The sequence below is a fragment of the Cherax quadricarinatus genome, chromosome 73 (genome assembly GCF_038502225.1).
Source record: "Cherax quadricarinatus isolate ZL_2023a chromosome 73, ASM3850222v1, whole genome shotgun sequence".
In the NCBI taxonomy this organism is placed as follows: Eukaryota; Metazoa; Arthropoda; class Malacostraca; order Decapoda; family Parastacidae; genus Cherax; species Cherax quadricarinatus.
In genome coordinates, this window is record NC_091364.1 from 7,670,602 (window position 1) to 7,683,965 (window position 13,364).

Consider the following 13,364-nt stretch of genomic DNA (forward strand, 5'->3'; position numbering starts at 1 on the left):
TACGTATTTCTAATGAAAGTGAAAATATAAAGAAAAAACTTTCATGTGAGGAACTGGCAGTCACTTTGTGTGTTAAGAAAGACAACTTCAATAAAGTAACCATCAATAATACTGAAATTTTTATTAGTATATTTTGGCATTGTCACAACTTATTTCCAAGTTGCATTAAATTTCCATACATTGGTAAATTATAAATAATGCTAAGAGTTTTGTTTTGCTTTATGTATATAATACATTCCAAAATCACAGGTTTCCTGTACATTTCTCATTTTCACACAAAAGCCTATTGGATAATTTCATTAAAAAAAAAAAAAAAGCAGACAAAGCTTTTATTGGGATGGCTTTATGCCCTATTAGAACTTCTTTAGTTCTAGCTTATATAGCTTTAACATAGCAAAGTGTATCCCAGCAAAGGCTTGTTCCACAATGTGTGTCTAATATTTTAACAGTATACCAAATGGATCAAGATAATTTTGTGTTAAAGCTAGTATTGTTCATAATATTTATACAAGTAAATGAAATTCACCAAATGTACAAGAAAATTAAAGAGCTACCAAAACTTATTGGAAATCATATAACAGTACTACATGTACATCACACTGCACTACAAATGGGACCCTGAAGATTTCAAGAATATAATTCATACATGTTACACTACCTTGCTGAAGCATCAAGGCAGAAATTATTTTACTGATTAATGAACAATACCATTTTAAATGGCCTAATCTCATCAAACTTAATCCAGCATTACTATGTTAAATGTAATATATCGAGAGGATAAATTGTATCCATTAGAATATAAAAGGCAGAAGGTACATATGAGACTGACTACTCTGTATTATTATTTTTATAGCACATATAGAAATTGATATTCAGAAATTACTCTGGATAACAGTGAGAGAACACACATTTATGGCTGTCTTATCCAAAATATTGGAATGGTCAAACACTGTCACTGACAATACTTGAAATCACAATGCAACAAGTGACAGTCTACTGCTTAAACACCTACCTATTTATATACATAATGTTATAATGGGGACCCCTAAAAAGCATGCCTACTTTAAAACTTAATGTACTTAGATGCAGCATGTTTGGAGTTTAAATTTATAGTTTTTGATTTATATAAGCTGTACTTCTTACTCCACAAGGCCCATTAGTTTTTTTTTTTATTAACTTAAGTGCCGTTATGGTTACAAAAATATTCAAAGCCCATACCTAAAACAATTATTGATTATAACAGGACCTAAAATTCACTTTATGCTATTTTACAGAACACAAGACCTGATTTATATTCAACACTGCAACAAGGCATAACTATGCTCTACAAGAGAAGACCAACCAGACACCAGATTGCAAAAAAGTTTACCCTTGCCCACTGCAAATGCTAATTCTTATATTTTGGGACAGAGCAAAGGCATGCATATTAATATTTGCAAATAATGTTGTAGTAGTCTTTGCACATATTGTAAGTAAAAATAATCAGATACAAACTGTCTTGAATTAATATTTTCCTTAGCTAATGAATCCTTTACAATTAACTAAGATTTTTTTTTTTTTTAAAGTAATGAAATTTCATACCATTTCTGGTGTCAAGTTGACAAAACTGTACACACAAGGGGGACTAGAAAATGAGTGTGGGAAGCACTTTAGGATCTCTCTATATGGCATGACATTCATGTATCATATGTGATGGTCTGCATTCAACGTCTACAGCATTCTTAAGACCATGAATGAAAGGGCTATGACCAAGATAAAATATTAGTTACATTAAACTGTCCTTTGAAAGAAATATTCATAAACTCTTAAAATAGCTTATAAATTATTTTTCATATTCAGATATATATTTTTATATAGCATTGTCTATGCTGGTTAATTTTCCTTTGATTATTTGCAACAAGATAATGTAAAACCCTTCCAGTCACATATCTGACAAGCAATAGTTACCACAATGGGCACTACTTTCATCCCTACGTGATAATCACTGCTTCAAGTATGCTTGTACAGTGTGCCACAGAGATTAAATTCTAGATCCCACACTACCTACAACATTAGATTGTGTAATTACGCTTCTCCCTCTTTTAAAACAAGTGTAACCAAATCCATAAACAGATATAATTCAATAATGGTAGAATTACCGACAGAATGTTAGAGAAATGGACACAGATGCAACTAATGTGGCGTTTTGTTCTCCAGGAGCTTTGTCAAGCTTGACAAAACTCCTGGAGAGTGAAACATTGCCACAATAAAATGTCACATTAGTTGCATCTGTGTCCATTTACCCAACAGATATGCAACTCTTGTAAAGTATACACCATTGATACATACATATGACTGTGTGGATAATTGGCAGTCTAGGGAGATGGAATGATAATTCTTACTCTTATTGGTTTAAGACAATCTAAAATATATGTGATGGCTGCAATTGGTCTTGTAAAACTTGAGATACAGCAGAACTTAACTTTTCTATACATAGCACAAACTTAAGTTTTCTATGCTCTGCAAAACGAATATTGAGGAAAATGCTGATCCCTATACTGCTCAACACACACTATTTCAGCAAATTTTGCTTACAATAATTTCATCATTTGAGTGATGGTATAAAAACAACATGCAGCTGAACATTAAACTATAGTTTTCTTAAGAGGCATGAAGCAAGATAATACAAGCTCATGAGGTAAGATAACAAGATAATACAAGCTCATAAAGATAACATAAGATGATACAAGCTCATGAGGTAAGATAAAAAAAAAATAAAGGTAATACAAGCTTATGAAGGAAAACAATATAGGTACATCAGATAAGATAATGCAGTATAAGTTTGATACAAGCTCATGGTGCAGGATAAGCTCATAAAGCAAGATAATACAAGCTCATGAAACCAGACACTACAAGATGTTTGAGAGACTTTCCATGGACGTAGTACCTTTATTGAAGACTCTAATATAGTACAAATACTTAAGAAATCTACGAGTGTATGAATTCAAATTAGATCAATTCTTTGCAACAAAATTATATATTCATGAAATATGTTGCTTTGTCAAACAGTGTATTTAAATATATTTAATAAAATTAAACAGATTTATAGTAAAATTATTGATTCCCATATATTATTGAAATTATTTAATAAATTTTATACTGCATTAATCTTAGAATAGAAAAATGATACTTATTTGAATATTTTTTTCAAAATAACAATGTCTGATATCAAGATACAGTACTTGAAGTGTGCTGTATTTTTATTAATAAATGTCTAGTATTAGAACTGCATGTCAATGTGTGCCTTTCTTCACTTCAAATATTAAACAACCAAGGAACTCAAACAAGACACGTATGTATACAGTCACACTTGTTCATGCCTCCATCAGTTGACCTTTCCTACTGTAACTAATACAAAAAGTCTTTTCTATAGAAATGGAACAAACTGTGGGACACATACATGTATATACACAAGCCTTTTATTCTAGTTATTAATACAATTACATTTATGAAATGGAATAACTAAGTTCTGAAGGTTTAGTTGGAATTATTTTTAAAAGTATGTATACTGTAATCATTATCATCTTTGAGGCCTACTACTCTAAACTATTTTTTATATGAATCATAAGAAAGTGTATTAATCTGAATAATGAAATATGGAAGTACGTACGTATATTATTATTATTATTATAATCAAAAAGAAGCGCTAAGCCACAAGGGCTATGGAAGTACGTATAGTACTTTCCAATGCAAAAGGTAGTATAGGCTTGGTTCTCATCTGCCAATCGAGAGAAATGCAGTACTCTTGTGGCTCGGCTTTTTCCAAATTTTCACCAATTAGTAGACTGGCTTATTATTATTTCCAGCTACTTTTATTTTTTCATGATCCTAAAGTTGAATATTATCATTACATTTAGGATTTAAAACAAATATTAAATATAATTTTAGTGTCATTGCCTCCAGAACAATGTCTAGTACTAAATTATATAACACCTACCCGTTACCTAGTAGTAAATAGATACCTAGGAGCGAGTCAAGTGTTGTGGGTCTTGCCTGAGGGAAAAACTCAAAATGAACCCTACTGGAAATGAACCATAGTGATTGGTTTCCTTGAGTTACTAACCCTCTGAGATTATAAAGCCAAATAAAATTTTGATAGAAAACTAACATAACATTTCCTCTTTTGTAATGAATAAGAGAGCAAACATTGAGCCACATCACTACATACAGCAGGTAAAGACATGTCAAACATTATACTTGGGTTTCCCTTCAAGTGAGAGAGACTTGCTCCAGGGAATTGAAGCTGTTTCCTTTCTCATATCAGACCTCATTATAATCACCCTCTCCCACATCCCACGTGCTGTATGACCCCCCCCCCCCCAAGAGCAGGGATGGGGAACATTTTTATGTTTGAAAGCTGCATTAAAGTTAGCTGTAATCTAATAAGGCCACATTCAAGAAATTTTGATTAAGATATACTGCAAAATGTTTGTTATTTTGTAAAAAGTTAATTATATAATAACTTCAAGAAAAAATAATTCATTCAGAAGGCTGCACTTAATGCCCTAGAAGGCCACGTGTGGCCTTAAGGGTGCAGGTTCCCCACCCCTGCCCTAGGTCAGCACCTCCCCATAAATATAAGAATAATGATCTTGTTTGTCAGGTGGTATGAACAAAACAGTTTCAGAAATTAAATAATGTAGAATGTAAGTGCAACAAAAAAAAAAAAAGTAATATCAGCTAGCTTTCTCTGGATCTACTTAATTAGCTTTTATTTTGCAAGTGCTGTATGACCCCTACAAAATTAGTGCTTAGCCATAATAATATTAATATAATTAATAACAACAACAACAATTGACAACTGTCAGAGGAAGATAACCTCCATATATTAAATTTTTTCTTTGGTATAAACTGATTTTAAAGCTTAGCCCCAGCTTCAGTATTTTACCCCCTTCCCTATGAAAGTAAGATTTTATGCAAGACCTTACAGCAAGTGTTAATGGGCCACTAAAATATAAGATGGCTCTATTGTAAAGTTATTGCTAGTCTAAAAGAGTGTATATGAGTTTCTGAGGCTTTTGTTCATTCATCACAAAGTGCAATTAGTTATGATACAGAAATAATGTCAGTGAAAAGCATTAAGCCCATGGAGGTCATTCAGTATTGCACGGTGGACGGGATCATAAACCTGAAGAATGTGAGCTGTGGAAAATACATATAGGAAAACAATTAGAAAGAAAAGCAGTGTGTAGGGATGAAGTATTCAAAGTTGGTGTTTAGATCAACTGTTGATAAATAGCTACTGACAGAATCTGCATAAAAAATGGCACAGTACTGTACTTCTAGATAGGACAAGAGATAGCATAAGCACGGCAAGAAAATGAAAATAAGGGTGATGTGCTCTCTGATAAATAGCAATCTACGAAAAGATCTTGGGCAGTCAGCCCGACTTGGCAACCCTTGCAGAGTGCAACAGGTGCCTTTCCAAAGGACCACGAGTATTTCCAGTGTAATGAATATATACCAACTGTTAAGAACAGTCTTCCATAACTTACAATGATGACATGAGGAGGGCTAAAAACTCAAGTGTGGTTGGATTCATACTTGCAAATTTGAGTGCTAATTTATTGGATGTTTTGCTTTGCTTTCGTGTGTAAATATTATGCTTGCATGTTTACAAGCGTTCTGCTTCTGTGTGTGAATCTATTACTTGTACATGCATAGATCTTTTACTTGTATGTGTGTAAATAGTGTGTACACTACTATATTTTGTGTGTGTATAAATATGCTTGTGTATAAATCTTCTGCTTGTATACATATGTATAAATCTTTTATATCTTAAATATAAAAGCACAGTACTGTATAATTTGTCAACATTATTTAGTAATGTGGAGTAATAGTATTGAAAGTCATAAAAATATCACTAAGAAACATTCTTACAATCATTCAATAAGTCTAACATGCATGCTTTGAATTTTGGTAAGAATCTCTTATGAACTAACCTAAATGATCAATAATTAACTACAAATTAGTTATACTGGTAATATAAAGGCACCATCAGAACATCTAGTAATAGGAGTCATCCTCTCCCTCCTTGGATCAAACCCCATTACCCCTTGCAAAAATCATGACTGGCTGGCTATGGGTTCTCTTCCTGCCTGTTACCCGAGGTGATTACCTCTCTTTTTCCGGACAGCGTATGATCCCTATGATGATAACAGAATAGAATATTCAGTAATACACTTTCTTATGAACTACAACTGTCAAAAAATACTGTATCGTAAGGTGGCCATAGTCTAGTAATACATATAGTATACTACACTTAATGACTAGAGATTTTCAGGGATCTTTCATTATTGACAATTAATACTATTTCACAACACTTGTAAAAATCTCTTATAGAACATTAGCACACACAATACTTTTCTTTTTATTGCACATATTGAGGAAAAGAAGTTTCATAAAATATAGATACTAATGTAAAAATCTTCTTTACTACATGACTTATTCATTCCATAATATAAAGATCAAATATAAGTATAAAAGTGGTTTTCTAAATTGTTAAGACTTGCTAACCCATACTGAAAGCCAAAACTTACCTTTATTGACCATTGTGTTATACACAATTTATATTGCTTGAATTACGTATTTAGAAAATTAAATTTAAATCCCATTCTTTACTGTTTATCCAATTTAAGAAGACATCTAAGCTTATGGAAAAGCAAAAATTCTAAATGGTGAAAATATTAAACTTAAGAATACATCCATTATATTTCTATGGATTATGTTATTATTGCAGTATGCAAGGAGGCAAAAGTTTTGATTATCATGTGTGTCTAAATTCATTTTGGTTTATAGAGAGCAGATAGGGCCAAGCCATAGCTTGGTCTAACTCGTTTACTTATTCACTGTGGCTTGTGAGATAATATCCAGGATTACTATCTCTTAACACTGTCTTATAGAGCTGCATTGACTAGGCAAATCAGTAACATGCAGTTCCCAAGCCATGGCTTGGCCAAATCCAACAGAGTGCACTGATGTTTGATTTGTGGTAAGCTGGTGAGCTTTAGGATAACCATCCTCATTTACACCTTTCAGTTTCTGAAGTTACATGTATTTGGTAAAAATCAACTAAACATACTGTTAAGGAGGATGTAAATAGCAATAAAATACTCCATGAGAATTTTCAAATATTCATATGCATTCAGAGTCTGTTGCAAGATTGAGGTACAGTCGAACACCAAAAACATGAAGCCATAAGAACCAGGAGCTCTTAATTATACAGTATTAAAATTTTCATTGATAATGAGAATCTTTGTTAAATACAGCAAACTAGTACAGTACATAAATTTTTATAAAACTGTACCAGAGAAAATGGTTTAAATGTGCTCTTCAAACTCTTCAGGTATTTACAGGGTTTGTGGATTTAAGCATCATCTGGAGTAGTAGTAGTCATGGTAACTAAAGAGATAGATGGGAAAATTGTATCATCTGTCAATAAAACCAGAGGAGACTAAAATACAAAGATCATCAAGGGGACTGAACCTACTCTCCCATCCCCCTGGACTAAATTGAATTATCTTCCAATCCCCTGGCACCATATGACCTATATGGGTTTTGTGTTTTTCCATGATTATTTAGTAATAATAATCAAGGTAAAGATGCAGAGTACTGCACAAAACTGGTCAACTAATATTGCTTTTCTTATCAAATGTTCCAATTCTTGCTTTTCAGTTTTCTGTAATAGTACTGGAGATTGACTAAGTATTATAAGAGGCTACCAAATACTCATTTTGAAACCATAAATAGTTACAGTCTTCAAGGGAGGTGCCTTGACAATAAGAGAACTGAACCTTGAGCCAAACCTGATTGATTGCCTCCTATTTCCAAAGAACTGTACAACCCTTATGGGTATAGTACCTCCCCATGAAAATAATTTAACTATGATACTAGTATCATCTGCTTCACAGAATTGCCTCTCTCTCTGCCCTCTGATACTGTTGCTGTAGTTTGTACCTTCAAATTCAAATGTGAAATAGAATTAGCTCTGAGTATCATTTCCTATAGCCCATACATCTGCCCAACTTCCTACTTTGTAATAAACAGTTTAGTATCTATACAGTTTATTATATCACCTGTAACAGATGGTATACACACTTCTCCAATGACACCTTTGAATTCTTAGAGAATTTTTTCTACAAGGAAATATTTATATTTGTATGTGCTTGCAGTTATTAGCAAATACTAAGACAATTAACCTCCTTGGGTTCAACTTCTAATTAGTTATATTATGTGACCTCTAGGTTATTAAATATCTGCCAATCCATGAAATATTACTACCTGAACCATTAATTGTAATATTTTTTTTATGTGCAACTACAAGATTGCTATTCTTATAAACCTCCACCCTGACTACCTCACATTAATATTAGATTAAATAGGATTGTAATCAAGTTAACCACTATTATCTTGTCTAGTTTTAAGTAGTTACTGTGTACTAGGATTAGCCTGCCTGAAATGCCCTGGCATGTTAGTGACTTTCTTTGTACTTAGCAAACCAAAATTCATTCAAGGTGCTGTTTTTTCCATATCTACAAGCATTAAATTGCTTTGGCAAATCTCTCCAAAATATTCCTGTTACACCTGCATTTTATATATGTTTAGAGGTTACATGTTCTGTGAGCAAACAAGCAAATTTTTCCACACTGTCTTGCAGAGTCGTATACGGAAAACAACGGTTTTGTAGGCACTCTGAGGAGATGAATGCCTTGGTGATTTTTAAAAATGGAAAACCAACTTTGAAAATAGTCACACCATTCTGAGCTTAAGTAATGGCTTAAAAAACTTGCCTATAGACAGTGATAGTGTGAATGACGGTGAAAGTGTTTCTATTTTTTTGTTTTAGGTTACCCCTGCCTCTGTAGGATATGGCCAGTTTGTTGGAAAAAATAAAAAGTTTCTCTTGCTGTTTTTCAAATGATAAATTGATAATGTCCAGCCTCAGTCTGTCTAGAGATTAGAAAAGTTTCCTCCATAATCAAGTTTCTGTAGTAATGTTACTTTCTGCTATATAGATACCTATAGCATGTTTCTCTTCTGTGTTCCTGAGTCATGTGATTTTCTAACACTTTTATATCTGCACTAGACACTTTCTAACATCTTTTGACCTTATATTTAATTTATAGTCACCAGAGTGAAAAAAATGAGGTGTAGCATTACTTACACATCTTTATTGTAACAGGAAAGAAAGTCTGTGCTGCATCTATAAAATTCTAAACAAGTAACTGTGTTTAGATGATATAGCATGGATCAACACCAGTGCCCTGGGCTTGCAGTGATAAAACTTTGGTTCCATTATACCTCCCTTCACCAAAGGTTTTCTAATGAAACAGACAGGTTGGCCAGTGTTCTTCACTTGTTAACCATAAGCTCAAGAGAGTTACAGCCTCTGGATTTTTGGTGTTCGACTTTAATGGGAAACCCATAATTTTTAACACAATGATATTTATAAAAATGTAATACAGTACAATCTCAATAATATGGAATTCTATACAGCACTCTGGAAGCTCTTATACAATGGAAGAATCCAAAAACCTTGTTTCTAAGAATAAAATTTAAAGGAAACAATTTATTTTTTAGTAAAAATGAAAATGGGCATTTCTGGGAGCTGCCATTACTATAATCAATTATTTCTATGCTTATAATAGCATAAAAATATGTTCTAAGTAATGAACATGCTAGTACTGGAAATACAAAGAGAAAGCCCATTATGCTAACCAGCTATTCCATTTTTTCTGGATGTAAATTATTTCACTTAACTTACTACTACTACTACTACTGACCACTTAATGAGCTGTTTTCTGGTATTTTCATCCCTGCCTTCCCTCTTTACTGACCTGTTTTATGGTTCTCTCTCAATTTCCTCAGTTGCAACTTTATAATGATCCTGGACATACAGAAATGTCTAAAGTTTCCTCTCTAAAGTGTGAGGTTAACTCTGAATTATGGTAACCCTTATGCAGAAAGTGGAAATTCTGCACATGTTAAGTAAGGACCAGTCATTGCAAAACCTGTGTGAGTTTTAATGTTAATATATTTCAACAGTGTGTGAAACAATTTGAAAAACTGCTAAAATTTTATGCCAAATGATTAATAAGGCATTAACCTTATAAATATAGAACAGTGCAATGGAATGATAGTAGCAGAAGAGCAAGATAATATAATTTAGGACATGCACAGCACTACAAGCTTTTTTAAAAAGAGAGAATGGAAAGCATATTGTCTCCATCCTTAATCTTCTCTACTGCCTAAGTTGGTAAAGACTAGTAAGCACTATGTACTACGCAGTCCTAGCTCAGCTAGTGCAAAGGCAGTTTGAATATTGTGCTGATGGCAATGGAAATAAGTCACTGGCTTTTTTAAGGTTATCCTAGGTTCTCTACACATAGCTGCTATGTGTGATAATCTATGTAACTGTATTTGTGTATACCTCAATAAACTAACAACTTGTATCACATTATTATTATAATCAAAACTAAGCGCTAAACCACCAGGGTCATACAGCGCTCTAAGTTGCATCATACCATCTGATACTTGGCTGAAATTTAAAAAAATAATCTATATCAGTAACTCATCTTTGGTTACTAATCATTTTTATTGTTAATGATTAATGTACTGTACCTCCAAAGTATAAATTAGTTCTAATAAGTGCTCATTATATTATACTATTTAAAAAGAGCATTTGTGGGATGTTTGAAAGTGCATGGTGTAAGAATGTACACATGTGTACACAACCCTATCAATATGAACCACAACCTGTGTGGTTCATATTAATTCAGCACACAATTACACTTTTGTAAGTCAAAATAAATGGAAAAATTGCAACATATTTACTAAATTTAAATTATGGGTAAAACAAGTACGGGTTGCATAGTCTAGTCATTTCTAACCTGACCATTTAATATCACTATTAAATAATCTTTAATCTCTCACTTTTAAAGCACAAGTTTACCCAAAATACTGTATATACTTTGCACTTTTAACATATTGTACTATATTTATGAATAATGAAATGATAGTACAGTGGACCCCCGCATAACGATTACCTCCGAATGTGACCAATTATGTAAGTGTATTTATGTAAGTGCGTTTGTACGTGTATGTTTGGGGGTCTGAAATGGACTAATCTACTTCATAATATTTCTTATGGGAACAAATTCGGTCAGTACTGGCACCTGAACATACTTCTGGAGTGAAAAAATATCGTTAACCGGAGGTCCACTGTATAATTATTATAATTATTATTATTATTGTGTTATTATTTTCTGGAAATTACTTTGCCATAAAAATTCCAGATGACTGAGATTGTACTGTATTTACAAATTTTAGCCACTTCCTTTGTCAGGAAGTGGCTAAAATTCGCTGATAAATCCTGCTTACAGACATTTCACATGCAAAAAAGAAAATTAAGTCCATCTAAAGATGTCCCTGGCTTTATGTGGTAGACACATTTGACCCATGGCAGTTGAACAGAACTCAAATCAGACCAACAACACTTAATTCATTCTTCACTTACAATGACTGTAAATTACACATACAGAAATATCAAAAGAAACTGGAGATTGCATAATAGAGAATTCACATACAGCAAGGGAAACCTGAATAGGTAAAACCTCTTTCAATAAAAAGACACATGCAACAAAAGGAGACCTTTAGCAGTATGATGTTTAAACTACACAAGTCTTTATTAATTGATAAAGTCTCATGTAGGTGAAAGGTCATTTTAATAAAGGAATTCTTTTGCTCTATATACCTTTTTACCAACTGTTTGCTATGCCATAATACAACTACAAAACCTCTTTCATTCATAATACTGTTATAAGAACATGTTGCTCTGTCTAGCACACCAAGGTTGTTTGATCAAAGCACAAAAGGAAGTTGTAATAAAAAACTAATTTACATGTTCAATTATTTAAAAAAATTAATGTAATTTTTGGTTGAATACTGTCTGACTAGCAGGCAGGATGCACACCCAGAGTTACTAATACAATAATAATTTATACTGCATTAAGCCACTTGTATAATATGGACTGAATTTAATATAAAACAATTCAAGATAGCCTGAGGAACACATTCCTCTTAATGTAAATATTCTAGGCACTGAAAATGACAGTGTAGTAAGATGCAGCACAAGATAATTTTTTCAGAAAATGGCCAATGAGGATACTGTAGGTAGCAACAAAATTAGATTTAAACATGTTATGTGGAACAGTAATAGTTATGATGCATGTCCAGTAACAAGTGCAACTGACCTGATAAAAATGAGTACAAACATGACAGTACATATATCTGTTCAGATTCTACACATGTTGTATGTACTCTGGGTTGAGATAAGAGAAACCATTGAATTCAGTCTGGTCGAGGTTCATCATAAAGAGTTTATCAGTGGGAGTCAGTTCAGTGCGCTCGGAAGTGAACTGCTTGTCAAAATTGCTGACGTCCTTACGATGGCGCTGAAATTGAAAGTATCCATCAGTAAATCCAAACTTTCACCAAATGACAGAATTCAGCACCTTCTTTTTATATTTAGGAAATGAGGAATGCTTTGTGCCTTATCAGCATTCATCAGTTGCATAATTAGTGTCATGAAAGATTTTATCCAACAGAAATATAATTAATGTAGTACCTTTATATTTTAATTATCACTTTTTTTTTTTTGTCAGTAAGCTCTTTGTGAAATAATTAAAAATAATTGCCTAAATTATTTGAAATATAACACTGTATATTATGTGCTATTCTACACAAAAAATTCACACATAAAAATTATGTACTCAAAATTACTTTAACATATGTATTATTATTCTTGTACAGTACAGGTATTACAGAATCCATAAGTAATAATTTACCAAAATATGGGCAGCTTCCATACCTGGTATTTGTACCGAAAGATTTGAATCGATTTTAGAAAATATGCAATACTTCAACAGCTTTTGCCATTTTTTTAAGCTTTACCAAAAAAACGAAAACAAAAAACAAATACCAAATTAATAAGACTTCACATTTAAAGATTATTATCATGCAAAAAAAAGCCTCTCAAAAAAAAAAAAAAGCATTATACTTCAAAAAACAAAATAACTAAAATGTCTTAAAGTATATTGGTGGTGTGAAGAGTGCAAAAAGCTGTCAATTACTTACCACTGTTATCTCCATCAAAATACATGACAGCCATCACTGCCTCTTAAGGAACTGTTAGACCACAACTCTGAAGCTTACCAAAGGCAACAAACTAGAGTATCCCAGTCTTCATAAAATTATTATACTATATGTATGTATTGTGTTGTGCAGTGTGAGTGTGTGTGTGTGTGTGTGTGTGTGTGTGTGTGTGT

General features: G+C 32.6%; 1 protein-coding gene and 1 long non-coding RNA gene across 2 annotated transcripts in view; one reads left to right on the forward strand and one right to left on the reverse strand.

The window, feature by feature from the left end:
• LOC138854896 (uncharacterized) overlaps positions 1–1,493 on the forward strand; it is a 58,242-nt gene extending 56,749 nt beyond the window's left edge. The window contains exon 4 of the long non-coding RNA XR_011394054.1: positions 1,275–1,493. This is a non-coding gene — a long non-coding RNA (uncharacterized lncRNA). The remainder of the gene's footprint in view (positions 1–1,274) is intronic.
• Pkc53E (Protein C kinase 53E) overlaps positions 105–13,364 on the reverse strand; it is a 668,331-nt gene continuing 655,071 nt past the window's right edge. The window contains exon 14 of the mRNA XM_070100587.1: positions 105–12,491. Within this exon, the coding sequence (XP_069956688.1) occupies positions 12,339–12,491 (153 nt within the window). The 3' untranslated portion in view covers positions 105–12,338. The remainder of the gene's footprint in view (positions 12,492–13,364) is intronic.